This window comes from Egretta garzetta, unplaced genomic scaffold, assembly GCF_000687185.1.
Source record: "Egretta garzetta isolate BGI_Z169 unplaced genomic scaffold, ASM68718v1 scaffold112, whole genome shotgun sequence".
Classification (NCBI taxonomy): Eukaryota; Metazoa; Chordata; class Aves; order Pelecaniformes; family Ardeidae; genus Egretta; species Egretta garzetta.
The window spans coordinates 2,456,620-2,477,867 of NW_009258884.1; the positions used below are offsets into that span (position 1 = coordinate 2,456,620).

General features: G+C 44.4%; 2 protein-coding genes across 12 annotated transcripts in view; both read right to left on the minus strand.

The window, feature by feature from the left end:
- Positions 1 to 29: 29 nt before the first annotated feature.
- Positions 30 to 19,587, minus strand: LOC104121905 (transient receptor potential cation channel subfamily V member 2). 10 transcript variants are annotated; one of them, XM_035889519.1, is made up of 19 exons: positions 19,430 to 19,587; positions 11,933 to 12,050; positions 11,405 to 11,562; positions 11,020 to 11,137; positions 9,789 to 10,087; positions 9,012 to 9,145; positions 8,526 to 8,678; positions 7,659 to 7,799; positions 6,929 to 7,227; positions 6,300 to 6,476; positions 5,696 to 5,854; positions 5,471 to 5,566; positions 4,910 to 4,980; positions 4,067 to 4,232; positions 3,246 to 3,312; positions 2,850 to 3,157; positions 2,331 to 2,449; positions 1,429 to 1,523; positions 31 to 705 (listed from the first exon to the last, which is right to left on the minus strand). In XM_035889519.1, the coding sequence occupies exons 5-19, from the start codon at positions 10,028 to 10,030 to the stop codon at positions 530 to 532; spliced, it is 2,403 nt and encodes an 800-aa protein (XP_035745412.1). In that variant the 5' UTR covers positions 10,031 to 10,087; positions 11,020 to 11,137; positions 11,405 to 11,562; positions 11,933 to 12,050; positions 19,430 to 19,587; the 3' UTR covers positions 31 to 529. The 10 variants fall into 10 exon arrangements, with proteins under 10 accessions (XP_035745416.1, XP_035745412.1, XP_035745410.1 ...); XM_035889517.1 differs by having other exon boundaries at positions 19,411 to 19,587; XM_035889516.1 differs by lacking the exon at positions 19,430 to 19,587 and having other exon boundaries at positions 11,405 to 11,590; positions 11,933 to 11,950.
- A 90-nt stretch (positions 19,588 to 19,677) lies between these two features.
- The window catches only part of UBB (ubiquitin B), a 2,530-nt gene continuing 959 nt past the window's right edge, over positions 19,678 to 21,248 (minus strand). Inside the window, exons 2-3 of one of the 2 annotated variants that reach the window (XM_009633965.2) lie at positions 20,942 to 20,995; positions 19,678 to 20,713 (exon numbers count right to left, since the gene is read on the minus strand). In XM_009633965.2, coding sequence (XP_009632260.1) covers positions 19,844 to 20,713; positions 20,942 to 20,989 — 918 coding nt within the window. In that variant the 5' untranslated portion in view covers positions 20,990 to 20,995 and the 3' untranslated portion in view covers positions 19,678 to 19,843. Of the gene's footprint in view, positions 20,996 to 21,248 lie in introns of both variants that reach the window. The other variant, XM_009633959.2, reaches the window with a different exon arrangement.

Genomic DNA, 21,248 nt, shown 5'->3' on the forward strand with positions numbered 1-21,248 from the left:
AGACTAAGTATGGCTCTTGATGACTGAAGACTGAGTATTTGTCTACTCGTGTCTCACACTGACAGTGTTTTGCACAGAAACCAACTCCATCCTTAGCAACTTTTTATGCTTCTGCAACACTCTTTATTCCAAAGCACTTCAGTGCAGTCTCTTGTGACAAAAAAATAACAGTCAACCCACTCTTAGATAGGTTACTCCATCCTTTGCTTCTTTATGGCAAACAGCATTATTTCTATACAGCTCAGAAAGCGCTGCCTTCCCAAAGACCACTCCCCACTGCCCCTATGATCTTGCCCTGGTACCTTTAGATATAGTAATAAGGAAGTGTCAGGCAAAGAAAGTTGAGTAAAAATAGTTTCTTCAGAGGAAATTAATGATTAAAGTGCATGAAAATATTTAAAGCCACAGGCTGAACCACAGTCTTTGATGAAATGCACTTTAATACTGATAATGCCTTCAATTCTTCCAGCCACTATAGGAAGAACTACTCCTTTGAAGTTGGAAGCAAGGTTGCAATCCAGAAAACCTGCTAAAGATTTCTGCTTTGTCCCTCTAGAGGCATCATCTCAGTTGCTGGTAGCTGGGGCTGCAGTAGTGACTGCTCCTCTGAAACAGCTGATCTCCGTTGTTTCTGTGGCATCCGTTTCCATGACCTTGTCTCTATAGCAGGAGACATAAGAACAGCAGCCCTTTTTAAGCAGGAAGCTGACAAAAGGATCCAGTTTTTAGAAGAGTGCAGGTTTAGGGGAACCCAACAAACAACAGATAGTATTTTAAGTGTTGCAACCTTCCCACTCCTAGAAAACTGTCATCTAGGAAGAACCTACGCTGGAAGAGGCCATGTTTAAATCTGGCGAAGCTTCTGTCCAAGCTCTGCCATGCCGAACAAAATATTTCTAGAGAAAGTAACAGCGTTCCATTTTCCACACAGAGTTGCTTCCCAGGTGTAACAAGAGAAGCAAGCATAATTATCTTATGCAGAATTTTCAAAGTTGTCAGCATTAATGCCCTGACTTGTGCTATAAAAGCCGTGTGATTTTAACACTTGCAGTATGAGTGGGCCTAAATTTTACCTTTCCTAGAAAAAGCACAATGCTTTTGTGCTATTGAGTCAAAAGGAAGAACAGCTCTTGCTTTTCTCAACAGTGTTTCCTGCCTATTTCTACCAGAGGTAAGTAGGAACAGCATCTCTTTCATTCCCATTATTTGTTCCCAAACTCTGACCAGGTCCATATCCTACTCTAATTCTTTATTTTCTCAGCTCACAAGCAATGCTGCTACTATTGAGGGATGCTGTGTGGAAGCAATTTCATGAGCAAGCTGGCCTGCCTAAAATTTCTGTTAGCAAAGACATGATAACATACCAAGAGCAGCTCCTGAGCAGGAAGCTAAAAGGATACTGAAGACCCTTCTTCATGATTTAATTACCTTCTGGATTTATTTCTGAATCACTGGTGTTTCCCGGATCTTCCCTAAGAACTCCCATGTCCTTTGCCCAATTCGTCCATTTAATTTCCTCTACTCTGGAGAGACAAAAATGCAACAGCCATTGATGCATGGAGCACAGCATTTCAATCCATCTCTCATTGTCCCACAGCACTCCAACCCAGCTCATCCTGCCAACACAATCCTAATGGTTTGGCTGTAGCAACAACACCCTAATGAGCTTTTTTTTTTTGAGTGAAGATCTTCTGTAGTCTAAGCACCCCAAAGTAAATATCTTCCCCTGCATACTGTGTGCTGGTCTATGTTGTTTGCTTTAAAATACTTTAGTTCCTCCCAGGGAACATACTTAACACAAAGGAAAAGATTCTACTTTCTATACATGCTCCATAGCCCATAACACCCTGGAGTTACAGAAGTGCTGCCTGCAGTTTGGTTTGCTGGGTGGAGAAATGTTCATCTGCTCTCCCCTGCGAGGAAGGGTGCTGCCCCCTCGTGTCGCACTCAAGTTGCATGTTCCTGAGCGAAGGGGCCACGAGCCTGCATCCCTCCCACCACAGCCTGCTCCGGGCACAGCTACGCTCCCAGCAGCAAAGAAAGCATCATTGTAGACACCCTGCCACCATAACCACTTGCACAGATGTGGGTTAAACAGGGCATCTTTTGGTGACAGCATGTCTTGGTGACAATGCTGATGGCTCAGCTAGCTCTCAAACTTCCAGCACTGCAATCACCAGCCAATTTGCACGTACCCAGGAATATGTGGTTGAGTCACTCTGTTGAGTCAGTGCTGAAATTCCCTGTGGTGGTTCAGGACTACCAGCTTACAAATCATGGGAACCCACTACTAGACTGGAGTGTAAGAGGTAACGGTACATCTGTCTTACCTGAAACACCATCTCTCATCTTTCTTATTGAGGCCCACTGACATGAAGCAGCCAGACCTCCTCTTCCCACCTTGGCGCCACAGCCAGGCCTTCTCTATTTCTAGAATAGCAATAGCCCTCTGAAAGAAGAAGTCAATGTCAGAGAGAAAACAGGGCATACAGAGCCCAGCCCCTCTTTTTAATTACATCTTCCCCAATCAGCAAGTACTTTGACTTAGAAAATCACTTTGGAACTCAATCCCAAAGTGCTCTTTAGCTTAATAGTACTGGTCAGTTAGTTATTCTCTCAAGTTACTTATGCACGTGGATCTGGACTGGCTAGTAGCCATGAAAACAGCATGAGTTTTAAACACTTCTAAAAAATTATGTTAGGATTTACTCCCAGAGTGGCAAATTTATGTAAAAGAGAAGTTCATAGCTGAGGCTTAGGACAAAGACAGGCACTATCATCTCTGATGTTACGAGACTCAAGTAGAAGTCTGGACTACAACAAAGCTGCTGAGCAGCACTGTGTCTCACCTGCAGCTTCCAGACACTTTTGCTATAACCAGAAATATCTGTGACAGTCTCGCTCATGAGTGCGATCAGCATGTTGAGCAAAAGAATGTAAGTGAGGATCACAAAGAGAAGCAGCAGGAGCATGACGAAGTATCTGAATCTGGCATGTTCCTGGAACTCCAGGTCGCCCATCCCAATGGTGATCTTGAAGAGCTCCAGGGAGACGCTAAGCAGCCCGCCGTACATAGCATGGCTCCCAGCGCTCTCCATCTGAGCGAGAGACTTGTTCTGAGAGACTGAAGGAGCATCCCCCATCAGTGTAACCAGAGCTATGAGAAAAACAGAATTTTTAATCCTCCTCAGAAAAGTTTACTTCTTGCAGCCCAACCTATAACATAACACAGACTAAGTCCTTACCTGCAGCAAAGCCAAAGAGGAAGATCATATAAACCAAGAGGAAACGCAGCAGATCTCTCAGGATAGTCTGAAACACAAATCAGTAGGAAGTGCCATTCTTTATCTCACAGGAATTCGCCAGGATGTGTCCTGTACTTGCACATGATAAACCAACCCCCAGCAACAATACTGAAAGCAAGTTGGAAAATGCTTTGGATAATTGGAAAATCCAGTTTAAGAAACTACTAATGTATGGTAAATTACTTCCTCAGGTAAGTAAGATTATTAGTAGCTTAATCTGAGAGTACTACATGAACTTCTTTGTTCTGTTTTTATGAATAGGTTCTTTGAAACAAATAAATATCACGTCAGTTCCCCAGTACAGCTGTTTCCAAATTGTTTCAACACACATCTCTTTCTCTTCTAGATAGAATTGGGTTTCACACAAGTGGTGATCAGAATTCTTCCCTGGTACCTCATTTCACCTGCCTTGTCTTGCCTTTCTAGTCCCAGACCTGGAAACAATTCTCAGCCCAAGCACAGCAGTTCCAGGGAACTTGCAGTGGTTTTGACTCCTAGTTTTGAGTCAGTTTATGACAAACAGGTAGGTGTCAGCTGCTCTCATTTGCTATATTCAAAGATGGCAGATTGGTGTTTGCCACAATTATACTTCCTTGAAGACTCTGATCTAATTGCCTTCTGCAATTTCTTTACTTCTATAGTTAGTACATCAATTCCATTTATGGTTTTCATGATCCTGAGATAAGAAAAGTAATTGCTGGACTTCTATTAGTTCCTCACACCCAAAAACTTTTTGTACAAAATTTTTTCCGAGTACTGACCTTCTGTATCATGACACTGTAGATCCCAGTGCGTTGAAAGCCCCGAGTGTAATACAGCAAGTTCACCCATCCCAAAAGCAGGGAAAACACCATCACCGCCACATAGTTTTCTGAACTTGCACCATACAGGACTGCTGACAGCAGCAAAGAGAAAGCCTGGATGAATCTGGAGAGAAGTAGAATGAGTGACACAGTGACTTACCTCAACAAAAAGGCCCATTTGCAGATCTGTTCTGTTTTGCAAGGAAAAGCAAACACATTTTACGAGGCTACATGGAACATGTAAAGTGGCAGTTAATCAGACACAGTTTATATAAGCAAATCCTGTTATAACCAGACCCACAAATTGTTGCAGTTTGTTGTGAACTGGTTAATCTCACAGTATGGAAACTCTGAACTGCTTGATGTAACTCACATAACTGATATTAAATGGAAAAGGATTTTAACACTTACAAATACATGCATCTATAAGCATTTCTCCCCAGACAACTGAGAAGTTGTTATCCTTTCGACCAAGTAAGAGCCATAGTAACTGTACGATTAAAAACCTGAGCTCTTTTTCTAACAAGTGTATGTTGTTAACTGTGGAATAATTGAGGGTCTGACCTTCACTGTGTTCAGCCACATATCCAAGGACAGACCCTACCCAGCAAAGTCCATTAGAACAAAGAGCTATGACAAGATGCAGCAAGTAGGAGAAGCAAGCAGGGAAGGGATGGAAAGAGGAGACAGTAGCTTTCCTGCTCACCATCTCTCTAGTAATGTTAGGGCAACTTAGCTGCACACAGCAGAGAACCAATTTCACCTGTGCTTTCATTGTGCAAAAAACCTCAAGAGACATACATCAAGATCTCAATGCAGCTGTCGGAACACATAGTCTTCAGGGACTGGCGTCTCCTCCGCAAATACAGACTCTAACAGAGAAAAAACAATGGTTGCCATTCATCAAAACAACACGGCATGCTAGAGAGTGATTCCTGACCGGCACAGCCTAGCCCTTAGGGGAGAGGTTTGCTCCATAAGCTCCTCTTCATGCTTTCATTTTCAAGATCCCAAATTTCAGCTAGTCATCTTTCCAAGATGAAAAAAAGGCCTTATTTATAAAGGGCAAGGATAAACAAGGGCTGAATCATGGCTCAGCCCAATGTCTTTATTAATAGACTGCATTAAATGCCAAAGATGCATTTTAGTACCATTAATCACAGAAGTCTTTCATCATTATTTACTGTTGTGAGCCTATTCTTCCTCTTGCCCAGCAACCTGGCTTGTGCCACCTCTGCCATTGCTAGATCGCACTGACACTGTGTCTCAGATGTCAGGAGAACCGAATCTGTTGCCTCAATGTCAGTGATGGTTTCCTTTTTTTTCTTTTTTACAGTGAAACTAGACGAGAGATCTCCATACCTGTGCAAAAATTAGATAAATGCCTCCTAGCAAGATAATGATCAGTCCAGAGACCCACAGGAAGCCTCCAGTTGTGAACTCTACTGGAAATGAAGGCTGCAAGATAAAACCAAAAAAACCTTAAACACTGAAGACAGGCAGAGGTAGTGATGATAACCACCATGCACTTTTTAAACTCAGCGCCATTCATTCAGGCCTTTCCAGATAAAAGAAATTTGGGCCTACCTTTACCCGTGAGGGTTGATAGTACGCAATGGCTGTAAAGATGATCATGAATGACAAGTATGAGACAAAACTGAAGTAGAATCTCTTGGCAGCAAATGTTTCCCATTTTTGCTGAAGCAGTTTGTTCAGTGGCTCCAAAACCACCATCTTGTACCGATTCTGTGGAAAAAAAAAACAACAAAAAGGTACCCATGTGATAACAGGAATGCAAATTCACCAGAGGATTGTCTTTTTCAGGGTTGGAGTCCAGTGGCTCCAATTAGGGTATCCCTAAGGGCTTATTCAGTCAGGCCTTTTAGTATTAAATAAATCATCCATCCCATAATAAGTTACTTCTGCTGGGCTTCATCAAGATATTTGGACACAGCCAGGCTTAGAACAACCAGAGGATCAAAAATTTCTCTCATATTATAGATTATCAGAGGCATACCAGGCAGACTATAAATAATAAAATACACATATACTTCCATCATGTGTTTCTCTTCCAGAAAAATGATCACGTGAAATACCACATTAACTTGGAATGATTTGCATAATGATACAGCAACACTACAGAAAGGCAGAAAAAATGTTGCTGTCTTAGACTGTTAGTAAAAGCACTCACCGGTGTGTCGCTGCTGTATGCCAGAATCTCCAGCACAGAATTTTCCTCAAAGCTGTCTATAGAGGACAAGTCATAGAGAGACACATGGATGGGTCCATAGGTCCACTCAGTGAACTTGCGTGACAGGTGCCTGTACACTGGGTCTTTGATCTCTCTTTGGATGATGTGCTTGAAGATCTGAAGGGAAACCAGATGCATACCAGAAAAATGTGTATGTCATGAAGGCGTAGAATGACATGAGCACACCCAAATCACCTTCAAACACAGGACACCTGGCTTTCTGCATTATACACTTTGTTATATTCAAACACCAGACTATCGGGCTAAAAGCAGGCAATCAAACTACACCTTGTATCAGCTCTTCTCAAGTAGAACCAATTTCGGTCCAGACCAGCCATCTTAGCTGAGACAGAGAGCAGCAGCAGCCAGCTGAGACTCTAGGACACTAACTGGAGTGGCCTGGAGGAGGCCTCCTTTATTGTCTCCTGCAGCACTGCCACTGTCAGCAGCATTACTATGGGTTGGGTGCAAGATGCTCCTACATCAAACCCCACTGCTGTGCTGAGGATGTATGCTGCCATCTTCCTTATTTCTCAGCAACCCCAGGGATTCCCTCTAGTTGTCTTTACCTCCACTTTGCCTGTCTTGGCAGCAAGCTGCAGAGGATTTAATCCATCATAATTCACTATCTCCTCCAGTTTCCATGTTGGGTCAACCTTCACACCTGCTTTCAAGATCTCAACGTATGTTGTGCTCACAAACTTGGTGTTCTCCTCAGTGTCATCTGCAATCATCACCAGGGCGTGAAGGACGGTGTTGCCCTGGGTATCCTGCTCCTGGAGCCTGGCTTTCTGGTGGGGATTGTTTAGAAGATATTCCACCACCTCAAGCTGGTTGGTACAAGCGGCCAAGGAGAGGGGAAGTTCACCTGAGGAGATTAGGACAGTATTTGGAGAAGCAGCAGAAAGGGGTGAAAAAAAGTTAAAAAAAAGAAATTATAGGAAAATATATTTAGCCTATAGTTTTACCACTGGAACACAGATCAAATTCTTTCTCAGTGTCTCTAGATTCAGAAAGGGTTTTGCAGTAAACAATTACTCCTTATTTCTAAACTAACCAAGTATTTGTCTCTGAAGCCCCTCAGATAGGATTAAATACATAAAACCAAAGATGATGGCAAATCTTCATTGGACACCTCAGCCTGTGAAAGGATCCTGCCATTCAAATAAGTCAAGAGCTTGATTACAGGACAGTGGTGATGGCAACCCAGACACAGAGGGGCAAACTCAAGTAGAACTAGCAGCATTGCATACAATAAGGCAATAAAAAAGTGAAGGAACATGTTCCACGCTGTCTCACCAAAATAAAAGTAAACTCCTTCTTTCTTCTTCTTGAAGAATTCACCGTGGGCTCTGGCGTGGACATCAGCTCCATTCTCTACTAGAATTTTCACTAAATCTAGGTTCCTTTTCTCTATGGCAATATGGAGTGCTGTCTGGCCTAAGGAAACAGGCAAAACCTATCACTCAGTACCACTATCAGAGGGAACAGGCGAAGAACTCCCCAGCAAAGCACCATTTCAACAATCGCTGTATGTTCTGCATAGCAATCCTGCAGCCTCAGTGCTAGGCCAGGGGTGGGTGGCAATTGATGACTTTCAACATTATTCATTGGAAAAGCACACTGAAAACACTAAGTCAGAAGACAAGCCCCAAGACTATCAGGAATTCAACATAAAACCAGGCAATTACCCCTGTCAGGTACTAAGATCCCAAGCAGCTATGAGAGGTTAAAGACAACTATAGACATACATGACTATGCTACATGTCTGCTATTAAAAGGATAACCCAACCAGCAGAACTCATTCTTTAATAGAGATCTACTATTTCTTTTTCACTTTTAGACATGCTTTTTAAGCTTTCCAAGGCAAATCCTCTTACATTCCTGGGTTATTAAATGTCTATCATTTCTGTTTTGTAGACTGAGAACAAAATTGCAGAAGTGAAGCGTATAATTCAGGGCTGAAGAGGATGCAGACCAGAATCAGAAATCAGAACTAAAAGGTGAGTCAGCTGTTACTGTAACCGCACCAGAACTCTGGAACTTCTGCACTGCATAAGCTCCGGTTCCCCTCTTTTTCCTTGTATCTCTTTTTCCTTGTATCTGCACATCTCACCTGTCTAATGGGGAGGCTGCTCTGACACAGCATCAGAACAGAAACCTTACCTCTGTAGTAACAATCAGAGCATGCCACATTGACAAGTGGCCTGGGATTCTGTGTCTTTTGGTCTATTTCCAGCAAAAGTGGGATCGTGTCATTCTTTCCATTTTTTAAGTTCAACAGGGCTTTCATTAAGCAGGTCTTCCCAGTCTTTGCATCTAGTAGAAAAAGAGTATTGAATGGGTTGCACATGTACTTTGCACACATCTATATTACTTGATTCAGAACTTAACTGTCACTGTAGGACCAAATACAGTAATTATTTTAAAGGCCTTTCTTGGTATTTTTAGTCTGCAGTAGAAGCAAAAGCCCTAGAATATATATATAATTAACAGTATTCTCCATCCTCAGGTGGACATTGGGAAAATAAAAAAAATGGACAGAGGGCTGGAGAAAGCAAAGAACCACGAGCGGGTTCCCCTGCTTCCCTTCTACATTAACAAGCGCTGCCTCTGCTAACCCTGTTTACGGAGCACTGAGCAGGAATATACCTGTGTATTCAGAATTGGTGAGAAATTTGGAGGTCCTCCTTAAGTATTCAAGTAAACCATCCAGTGCCTCGGGGCTGCCCCTTGAGACTGCGCTGAAGAGCCTGTCTCTGTCAAAGTGATTGGGGTCCTTTTGGCTACGGAAGAAACGCAAAGCATTAAGAAGTTCTGGAGAGCGGAAGACAAGAGTATGCAGTAAGTTCTAGTGGGATGGTGTAAGAAAGGAGGGAGGCAGAAAAGTTTTTCAGAAAAAACAAGTATTTTATTTTTGAGTCAAGGGAAAAAGAATTCTGGGAAATAACTGTCCCTATTAAGTGGCTGTTCTTTCCATCAGCTGGAGCTCTTCCCAGATCCAGTCTGATGCGCAGCTCTGGCACGCATCCAGAGCACAAAGACAGAGAAGCCCAAGATAGCTGCAGGACCAGAATCAGTCCCATCACATGGTGTGAAGCAATCCGTGAGCTAGTTTACATCCTCCCCTGGAAAGAACAATTCAGTTGTATAGGGCTCCATGCTAAGCTGCTCTCACACCCAACTCGGCTTATTTGGTGCTAGTTCAGGTACACAAAAAATATACCACAATACACCCCATACCTTCCAAGTGCAGAAGAAAAGGGCTAATATGCCCCTTTTCTGCCTTTAATTACTTCCCACCAGATTCCTGTAACATTCCTCTATTGATACTTTTAGTTTAGACTTTGGTAAAGTCTATAGGCCCCTACCAGCCGGGATCAGTACATAACAAGGATCACACCCTTGTCAAATATCCACGTTACTCACTTGCTGATGAGTCCTGGGCGATAGTTCAGATTAATCTTGACTTTAGGAGCAAAGTCACTGCTCTCCTTCTGATAAGGTGTCTCCAAGGGCCGCAGCTCTCCTTTCTTTCCATGTAACCCTGATCTTTCTTCTTTTTTGCTAGATGCAGGTTTTTCATCCTGGATACTGTCATCCGTTTCTAGCAATCCCATCCACCTGTTCCTCTGATCTGGGCCCGGCTGCCCATTTGTGAAGTTATCCATTTCTAGTAGAGACGGTCTTGCAGATTACTAAAGATATTCCCCACTGGGGGACTAAACCTGCAAGGGAGAGGGAGAATTAACTCAAGTTGTTCACAAACCAAGAGTGTGTACGGTGTGGCACAGACGAAGAGGAAAGCATGTTTCCAGGTCCAGCATTCCTACAGTTGACTATGGGTCCCTTGAGAGAGAGATTCAGTAAAATTTTGCATAGTGGGAATGTTTGAATAAAGGATGAAAGCCTTAAACAGGGTACCACTGGAGAAGTTCAGCAGCAGTTCATGAAATACAGGCAACTTGTCTGCAGAACATCTGAACCCCCTTTGTGAGATGACCTCACCTGTTGGCAGCAGCACAGGGTCTTTACAAAAAAGGCAAAGACAGTGGATCTTTAGGAGACTACGATCATTGTTCTTGTCTCAGTGCAGCCAATGCCAGCTAGTCACCAAGTGGCCAAAGAGATAAGATAAACTGCAGGCCTTCTTTAGAACAGTGGTAAGTTTATCCATATTCTCTGTTGGTAAGAATGGCAATATTTCTACAGGGGAAATATATGCACAAATTATGTTCTGCTCATGCATTCTCACATTTCCTCCTGGGGCTAAATGAGTGGGATCTCCCCACTGTTCGGAGCTGTTGACCATCCGCATGGGCACAGGCTTTGAACTTCCAGCTCCACAGCACAGGCAAACACACACCCCAGCTGCCATGAGGACACTCACAGCCCTCAGAGCCTGAACACAGCACAGCTCTCCCAAGAACAAAGCTGGATCCAGATCTGCTGTAGAGAGCATCAGTATTCATCGGAGCACCCAGCCAGCGTGCTTATCTAATACGTCCTGTACTCCTTTTTCACTCTTTTGAGACATCTCTTCATATATATCTGGATACATCTCAGATCCACTCCCAATGCAATCTATCTGTAGTCAACATATGACTGCAGATTCATGCACAGTTTGTGAGGCAGTGAGGAAACATCTATGATTACCAACCTGAAGCAGAGCTTTTTTTAATAACTCCGTCTTATTCACATGTACTCCCTCCAAATGGTTAACAGGTTTTCTCTGAAGAGAAATCTCCCTTGCTGGGACTACAGCCAGACTCCATAGCCTGTACCGGCAAAGAGGTAGATTGACACAGCATAAGCATTCTGCTTAGATTAGGATGTGGAGAAGCATAGTTTTAGGCAGAAAACAGCCACAAAACATCTTTATGCAGTTCACAGCAAGAAATCCAAGGGCTGATTTCAAGACAAACCATTATGATAATTCAGACATTTAGTTTAGTCTGCACTCTAATGACAAGCATTCCTCCGCACACACAGGCATACACCCTATAATCCCATTTCAGACTTATTTCCTCCCCCAACGCACTTACTGGTACATTTGCCGATCCTTTAGAGGGCTATTTGTACTTCCATAATAGTTTGCTTGTGCTTTTCTGTCTTCCTTTCCCCAAAATCATTTCTCAGCTGCAGTTTCCATCTCTCCACAGCGCTCGAGAGAGTTATTTATTGTCGGTCTTGTACAGACAGTCTGGTTTAAAAGCAAGAGCAAAACGGTCCTAAAAAAAAAGACCCTATAATATATACATCCACTTTGAGCGTCCCTAGGAAACACAGAGCACTCTGTTTGCCAGCTCAACTTTCACTTCGTTACTCAAGAGCCGAGTTGTTTCTTTCTGTGACTTTACCAAGCCATTTTGAGTAGTGCAGCACAAAAAAGCCTTTGCTGTCAAAAGAGGAAGAGCACAGCACTTACCCCAAGTTGCTGCAAGCTCCACCCAAGAACTGATCTGACAAGGAGCCCCAACGGATCCTTCAGAACGTAAATAATCTCTCGGGAGAAATCAAGTCAAACACCAACAAGCATTAATAAGCATGAAAGCAGACCCCAAATTATTTACATCCATGGGTGACAGTCCTCCTCTTCTGCAAAGAAGACCGTGCTCACATTAGCAGGCTTATTAATGGCACAACATTGAACTCCTGGTTGGTGGTGGTCCATCAGAGAATCCAGGCTGCCTGTGAGAAGGAATAACCACGGATTATTGTCATTTACTCAACTGTATAGCTTTTTGCAAAGTGAAAAAGGGCTTGCACAGGAAATGACTGGATAGATTTCTCAGTAAAAGAGAGAGCCAATGAGTGCAGTGCTCTTATATGGGAAAGCTGGCTGGCTACTGCAAATACATAATGCTTAACCCCTGCCTGCACAGGCAACATCCCATGGCTTTTAGCAACAGCCCACTCAGTTCTCAAGGGCGGCTACTGATATGACCCTGACAGTACTAGAGCCTGTGGTTTAGTTGTGAGGTTTGTCATGAGGCTCCCTTGGTTAGTCCCAGGACAAGCAAGTATACATTGAAACATCAGAGATCAACCATCTCTGTGGGAAGCCAGTTCTCATACTTCACACACCCCAGCTACAAGGCAGCGCAAACCATACAAGACAATAAACTAGCCAGAATGTTACCCTACAGAGTACACAGTGTCAGCTGCTCATCACAAGCACAGGAGACTGCACAAAGCAGCCCCAGTTCCAAAACACTTAGGCTTAGACCGATTACTTCATTTGCCACTAGTGCTCGTTTCTTAATGGGCTGGTTCTCCAAAGGAGTGTAAGTCTTGGAGAGGCTTGGAGGTTCTGGGAGCACAGACTGACCATCCCTACAACTGGTTGCAGCTGAGACCATGTATAATAGCCCTTCACCTGACACTCTCAAAACAGGACCCCTGGGAAACTGAGGACATCAGCCCACACCAACTGTCTTTGTTTTTTCTCTCCCACTCCGAGCAGAACCGAGGCCTGAGGAGGCAGCGCAATCGTTATTTCCCACAGCATCAGTGCAGGCTGACATTCAGCACCCAGTCTCAATGGCCTTCCCCAGCACAACGTTTGCTGCCTAAAGCAATCCTCATCTGACAGGAGTGCAAGATGGTGGTGGGGCTTCCTGGAACACGGCCATCACCCATAGAAACATTCCCAGATGGCTCCTACTTTGAGTCTGATGCAGGCTGCAAGATGACCTTCCTATAAATACACCCATTAAATGGCAGGGTGCCTTTTCCTCTTTCATGGTTTTTCATGAGATCGCAAACTTATTTCTAATTCTGTGTTTCAAGATTAAGCTCATTCAGGAACAACACAAAGCTACATATTCTTTCCAGGCTTAATAAATTATTAGGACCCACAGAATAGCCTATGAAGAACAAACATACACAGATAAATGCAAGACCAGATCTCATCTCTCCTCTCCCTCATTCCAGCCTTGCACTGATTGAGTTCAGTTTGCTTTCGTCATGTTGCACTTAATTTACTGTGATATCAACATAGATTCAGGCCCAGGAGTTTAGCTCACATTTAGGAGTTTAAGTCCTCTTGGGCTTCTCCCCCAGCTTTCATGGGAGTCAGCCCACCATTCTAGCCAAGGAATTAAATCAGCCCACAAAAGCGCATCATAACAGAGTTCTTTATGCGCATCTGGTTTTAATAGCTTACAGAGAGGAAGGAGAATGTGCAGCTTGCTGGGAACGGAATCACTGCCAGCTGAGAGGTCACCACAGCAAAACAGAAACATGGAGCTGCTGGGGGAACACAGAAACACTGGTATGCATACACACATGCGCACATGCTTTCCCAGAGAGTACGCCAGGGTGAACGCTTGCACTTCCATTTCAGAAAAGGGAGAAGCAAGGCAGAAAAAAAATACAAGATCTGCCCAAATGTGCACTTGCTAGTAGCAGCGTTCTGAGGTCAGTCATGGGATTATGTCACTGCTGTGGACTAGCCAGCTGAGTTGGTTATGATACTTAACAAGCATCTGGCCACCAAAACTTAAAATTCTGATAGCTGTTAGGAATCGGGAGAAAGCCATCCAAAGCAGCAGGGAGAATAAAAGCACCAATTTCATTTCACCCATCTGCCAGCCTGAGTTTTCAAAAGCAACATGTGATCCTCTTGCCTTCTGAGGCTCTATTTGGGGGACAACAAGGAGGAATCTTGTATTTGCTCGGTGCTTATTTTGCTGATGAAAATGTGGTTGATGGCACTAAATTTCTCCTGACAGGAGAGGCACGTTCTATGGAAACCTTAAAGCTGGTAAAAGAGAAGTCAAGCTCTTAACTACTAAGAGAAATTTTAAGACAAATCAATAATTTTCATTTCCTAATATTATCATGTATTTTCATAATTATGATATAGATTATACATGAAGAAACACAATAATTAATGGGAAGAAAAGCAATGACTGGAACCTGCTGAAACAGAAGGCAAAAGGAAGCACAAGGAAGATGGCTTTCTGAAAAGATGGATACAAGCACATTTCCTAAAATACATGTTCTCTGTTCACCTAAGTGCCCATTTTTACCAAATACTGAAAAACATAATGGTCTTGCAATTAATATCACATTTTCTGTATGCTGTAAATAGAAGATCAAAGTCACTTACATGTGTCCATAATTTAATCACAGCATTGATCTGTAGCCACTCTAAGGGGGAACAGCTCAAAATCACCTCCACAGGAGGAGGGAAACCTGTAATAGCAGCATGCAAGGGTGGACCATTAACGTTTTCTCCAGAACCACAGGTAAGCCAGTGCTTTGTTCAAACCTCACAGAGGCCACACAGCTAAAAAAATCCCCACCTGTTTCTTTTAAAGGTGGACTACCACTCTCGGGAAAATATCAAGTATTTTTGCAAGGCCAGACTTTTTTTTCATGCAACTTATGTAAAACCCACACTGAAGGGATGAATTTTAGCAGCTTCATTTGTTATAGTTACACAGATGGAATCCTGTACCTCTAGAGACACCAGCCATGTGCCTAGTCTAAAATCCAAATATTCTGAAATAAAATTCCTTGTCAGAACTTGTCTGATCACCCTGGGGACTCAATTTACATGGTGGTATTTCTGTAACTACTAGATTCACCTCATAATATTTAAAGGCTCCTGGCTATACATTTCTCAGGCCTTTGAAGGAACCATCCACTTCTCTTATTCCTTAAATGGAAGTATCTTTCTACTTGATGTATCCCTTTCTGTAGGATTACAGCCTGAAGGAATGCTCCACTGATAATCAAATAGCAGCAAAATATGAAATCCAACAGTAATGTTATTTTATAACATTTTGTGGTGGTGCATCTCACTCCCCTGCTCTTTTCTCCTTGGATGGCTTTATGATCTCAGAAACTCCTGTCAGATCTTGGCCTTGATGTAAGGAGGCAGACAATTAGGCAGCACTGTCCATAAAAGAGTGAGAACAGAACAATCACTTGATCACCGATAGCCTTGGATCATACCTGACCTGAATTGTAACCTGAGCAGCACAGTACCATCATTAATGGAATTCCAGTGATGACCGACCTGGACCGTGGCCCAAACAGAAACGTGCTGATGACTGAAGCCAATAATCTCACAACCTGACAAACAGCGGTTCCTAAGTGAGGCCCTTCGAGCTCTCCTGGACCGCAGCAGGCTGTGACCAGCATCTCCCTCAGACCTCGCAAGCTCCTAAGTTTGCAAAAGTTGGAGGTCCATTGCCACAGACCGACAGTGGAGCCTGGGCTGAAACCCTTCACTCCCTGAGGCTCAACCCTCGCTTGCTGAGAAATGCAAAGACATTTTACGCAAGTATTTCACTGAACTCAAGGGGAATTTTTAACATGTATACCTTTATATATATATAAAATATAATCATGTCTGTGTGCATGCATGCATGAATTAAGTAGGCTGTAGATGTACGGTTTAATTAGTCTTACACTGCTGCTAGATATGTATTATCCTTAGACATAAACCCTTGACCAAGTCTGAGACTTGACCAAGTCTGAGACCCAGCCGCACCCAGACTCCTCTCTGAAAAAAGAGTTCAGAAAGCAAGGGGATCTATTCTGAACCTCACAACTCGACAGGAGGATTCCACTTACTCACATAAACCATTGACCAAGTCTGAGACTGAGATTGGACCCAGCCACACCCAGACTCCTCTCTGAAAAGCAAGGGGGGGGGGCCACTCTGAACCTCGTGACTCAACGGGAGGGTCCTCCTTATCCTCGGCATCCACCGCCTCTCCGGGAATCATTCTAACTCAAGTGCAACTTAATTTTCCTCTGTGTACTTCTTCCATGCCGTAACAGAGTTAACCTTGCCATCTTCGAATCTGTAACTAAGTCGCTGTTTTGATTAGCTTTGTCAAATCGCTTTGTTAATCGCCTGACGATTGCTATTAAAATATCACCAAAAAATCCTGCAACTTGCCGCAAATAAATTCTAAACTGCTACTAAACCGAATTCTGCAGTCACGCATTCGCGACAGACTTTCATGGAGAAACAGTGACATCCAGTGGCCGTTAAGTAAACCTGAATTCCCGCTGCTTATGAGACCAGCCTCTATAGGAAATTCTTCAAAAATAGCAAAAAGGAGTTGCAGGCAAACGCTTGTGAGAATTGTAGGCATCTGCTTACTGTTTGTTATCAAATAGTTAACAGAAACGTGTCTAATTTAAAACCTCAAGTTCCAAAGAAGGCTGGGTTTGATGATGCAGAGATGTTCCATAAATATAAAATTGTGTAGCCAAGGAGCTGCTGACAAGACTGCAAAAATACTTAGGTATTCCCAGTGTTTCTCTGCCTTAACCCTCGCTTTCCCTCCACAATCGTTTTGCGGCAGTTACCACCACAACAAAACACTCAATGTATCTAAACCCCAGTGTGACAGGGTTATCTCATTTGTCTTCCTAAACCAGACAGAAGTATATTTTTTTAAAAGCACAAAAGAAAAATCCTGAAGTCTTGGAGTATTAATTTTTTTAAAAGAGAGAACAAACTAGAAATTAACTGAAGCTGTAAGAAAACCCACCAAGGCCAGCCACAAAGCTGAGGTTGCAGCAGGATTAAAAGACATTACCAGAATCTGTTGCCTATATGGGAGCATTAGGATTATTCCATATTAATAGCATATAGATTCTGGCTAAAGCCTATTAAATTCTTATTTGAGTTATGAATAGGTGGCTCTAAGCAGATTGAGTTACCACCATAAGAAAAAAAAATGTTGTATCATAACATCAATCATTCACATTGCCCAATACCTCTTTTGTTCATAACTTCTTCAGTGTAAACAATGCATGTTATGTAAATTCATACTTGCATTTCCATGTAATTTACATACGTTTCCCTAATTCACATTATTTAAGATAAATTGGAAGGATTTCTCTTTATTAATAAAGAAATTTCTCTTCCAGCTAGTGACTGCCACCTCTCCATGAGCTGGCGGACCAGAACCCTCGATAACACAGCTCCTACCAGAGCAGCGGAAGTCCAGCACGAGCATCCCTGCGTCCTCGCCGTGACGCAGCTGGGAGCCCGGCTCCACACTTCACCCAGGGCAGCGCTGCAACACAACAGCATCCAGGGATTTCACTCCTTGTACTGTGGCTTTAAGGATGTGCTGTTCTGTGCCATTTCTAGTCAGTTAATTTTCAGCACAAGCCTCACCTAAGAAAATCTTCCTAGAAAATAGCACATGGACACATTCAGTTTCACACCATCAGCTCAGGCTGCCTAAACCAGGCCCGAGTTGCTCCCCACAGCCACAAAATGCTTGAACATTGCCCCCTCTTCCCACTGCTCATCACCTCGGGTGCAACATCAGCTAGAAGCAGGCTCCACACATGGCTCCGCTTCCAAGCCATCCACGAACAGGAGCGCCAGAAGTACCAGCAGAGGCAATGGTACAACACAGGTTTGGCTTGGGCCGGATGAAGCTAGAGCAGGCACGCGCTGGGAGGGAGGGTGGTGCAGACCCAGAGAGCTACACCTCACATTCCCAGGGTCCCCCCCAGACCAAACCCCAAAGCCAGCTCTACCTAACATCGCCTAGTGAGCCTGAGCTCCACACCATATTTGAGCAACACTCCTGCAACAGTTCTCATGCAGCAACTGACCCTGCAGAAAGGGCACCCACCATTTACAGATTTGGATCTAAAACAAACTGCACCCACAGCCTGTGTTGCTTGACCAGTTAGCGTCTGTAAATGTTACCATACACCAGAGCTTAATTATTACAAGAACTTGAGAAAGGACATCTCTTCATCAGGAGCCAGGGAAGATAGAACAGCTAGTTTTACCATGGAGCAAATCAGCAGTAGAAAAAGTTACGTAATGTAAATTTATTCAGTGCTTTATCTCCTCTGGACTATAAACTGCTCGGGGAGTTTGTGCACTACTGAGCAAACAGTGGGCTGTGACACACCCAGCCACAAGTGACCGAATCCGAGCACGGCTAAGGTTGGAAGGGACCCCTGGAGGTCATCTTGTTCAGCCCTCCTGCTCAACCAGGGCCACCTAGATCTGGTTGCCCAGAGCCACCTCCAGATGGCTTCCGAGTGTCTCCAAGGAAGGAGCCTCCGCAGCCTCTCTGGGCAACCTGCCCAGGGGGCTGACCTGGAAAAAGCAAAACCTTGCGAAGCGCCTGAACTGCAAAAAGCATAAAGATGAAGGAAGGGCAGAAGCAATTGCAGGAAACCTCAAGTAATCAGAGGAAAATCTCTTATAGCAGACACAGCAATCGTTAGAAGAGTTCTGCTAGCACAGCTGTATGACCAAGACCATACATAACACACAGTTACCAGTGAAAGGCAAAGTGCACCAGCACGGAAACACGGCACAGAGATGCCAGGACTGCCATTTCAAGTTAAGCAGCTGTCAGAACTGACCAGACAACGCCAACAGCCACAACCCTTACAACCTGGCTACATTCCCCTGAAAGGGCACAGATTACACCCGCCTTTGAAGACACCCCCCCCCCAGCTGAACTCAACCATTCTAACCCCCACCATGGGGTCTCCCAGTACCCATTTGGGCAAGTTTCCTTAACCCACCCCATTAAAAAAAACACCAAACACAGCAGACTTTACTGGGAACTCCCTAGCTTTTGGCATTAAATGATTATGTAAAAAAACCTTCTACTTCCAACAAACCAGGCAGTCGCCATACCCCTCACATATTGTCATTTAAGAGATCAGTTTTCACCAGAGCCCGAGCACTGCAGCAGCCTTCCCACCCACCCCATGTCCCAGCAGCAACTCTGCCTGCAAGCAACCCTTCCCCAGATCCCACCCTCCACATAAATCAGCCAAGAGAAACTCCCAACACCCACTTTTGTAAAGTTTACTTTGCCCAGGCCATCACTGGGCTAGCCAGATGGCTTCTCCACCTGAAAAAAAAAATATGGTACTACTCATGTTTGCTCACAGAAGCCCTGCCCCCCCAGCACACCAAAGCTCAAGTCACACCATGGCAATGCCACACAATGGGACTTCACGCTCATCTCAGGACTAGCAGAGTCAAGTAGAACTCTACAAGTTTACAAGCTGCTGCAAAGCCCACCCTGCTGTACTGCCTTTACTCGGTTTGTGGCTTTCTGGGGTCTTTAGCAGAACATACGATCCTTCCTGGAAAAAAAGTGGTGTTAAACTAGAAAGAAGAAATAACATGGTATTAGTGCTTAAATTAAGACTTTAATCCAGATCTGTTCCATCCACAAGGTCCTCATTATACATGCAAAGAGGCTTAAACTGCCAAGGAACAAAGCTGAAGTAAGCATGTCACTTAAACACACCAGATTTACTAGCTTGAACTGACACGTACTACAAATTGTCATGTGCAACAGAAAACTTTATTAGCATTTCAACACAGTTGTTCAGCAGTTACTTAAGCTTGCATTAACCTTGCATTTAATTTAATATTACGACATCAAAGAACTACAGTGCAAACACAAATGCTATTGGCAATCTTGTTGTCAAGCAAGACGCACAATAACTTAACAGCCACCCCTCAGGCGCAGCACGAGATGGAGGGAGGACTCCTTCTGAATGTTGTAGTCAGACAGGGGGCGCCCGTCTTCCAGCTGCTTGCCGGCAAAGACCAGCCTCTGCTGGTCAGGGGGAATACCTTCCTTGTCCTGGATCTTGGCCTTCACATTCTCAATGGTGTCACGGGGCTCAACCTCAAGGGTAATGGTCTTGCCAGTCAGAGTCGTCACAAAGATCTGCATGCCACCCCTCAGGCGCAGCACGAGATGGAGGGAGGACTCCTTCTGAATGTTGTAGTCAGACAGGGGGCGCCCGTCTTCCAGCTGCTTGCCGGCAAAGACCAGCCTCTGCTGGTCAGGGGGAATACCTTCCTTGTCCTGGATCTTGGCCTTCACATTCTCAATGGTGTCACGGGGCTCAACCTCAAGGGTAATGGTCTTGCCAGTCAGAGTCGTCACAAAGATCTGCATGCCACCCCTCAGGCGCAGCACGAGATGGAGGGAGGACTCCTTCTGAATGTTGTAGTCAGACAGGGGGCGCCCGTCTTCCAGCTGCTTGCCGGCAAAGACCAGCCTCTGCTGGTCAGGGGGAATACCTTCCTTGTCCTGGATCTTGGCCTTCACATTCTCAATGGTGTCACGGGGCTCAACCTCAAGGGTAATGGTCTTGCCAGTCAGAGTCGTCACAAAGATCTGCATGCCACCCCTCAGGCGCAGCACGAGATGGAGGGAGGACTCCTTCTGAATGTTGTAGTCAGACAGGGGGCGCCCGTCTTCCAGCTGCTTGCCGGCAAAGACCAGCCTCTGCTGGTCAGGGGGAATACCTTCCTTGTCCTGGATCTTGGCCTTCACATTCTCAATGGTGTCACGGGGCTCAACCTCAAGGGTAATGGTCTTGCCAGTCAGAGTCGTCACAAAGATCTGCATGCCACCCCTCAGGCGCAGCACGAGATGGAGGGAGGACTCCTTCTGAATGTTGTAGTCAGACAGGGGGCGCCCGTCTTCCAGCTGCTTGCCGGCAAAGACCAGCCTCTGCTGGTCAGGGGGAATACCTTCCTTGTCCTGGATCTTGGCCTTCACATTCTCAATGGTGTCACGGGGCTCAACCTCAAGGGTAATGGTCTTGCCAGTCAGGGTCTTCACAAAGATCTGCATGTTGAACTGCAAAACATACAGAAGCTTCAGCTATAGCTCCCTGGCAACGCAGATTCTTTAGGGGTTTGTACATAAAACCATATGCTACCATTTCACACTATATAAATACCATTTGGAGCTTTTGTGTTTATCTCATTAATGTTTTGCACAACCATTCTCCAACTAATTAGACCTCTTTTTCAGACCTAGTATTCTGTATTCCTCTCGCGGCCCCCTGACGCCACCCCCCAACCCCCCCGCAGCCCTGCGGCAGAGGGCC

Excerpts from the sequence above, each read along its gene's own strand:
- LOC104121905 (XM_035889519.1), bottom strand. The coding sequence starts at position 10,030 with ATGGATAACTTCACAAATGGGCAGCCGGGCCCAGATCAGAGGAACAGG. Across the intron at positions 7,228-7,658 it reads AGGAGTTTACTTTTATTTTG|GTGAACTTCCCCTCTCCTTG; the intron begins GTGAGACAGCGT and ends TAATCTCCTCAG. Across the intron at positions 5,567-5,695 it reads ATCAACCCTCACGGGTAAAG|CCTTCATTTCCAGTAGAGTT; the intron begins GTAGGCCCAAAT and ends TTTATCTTGCAG.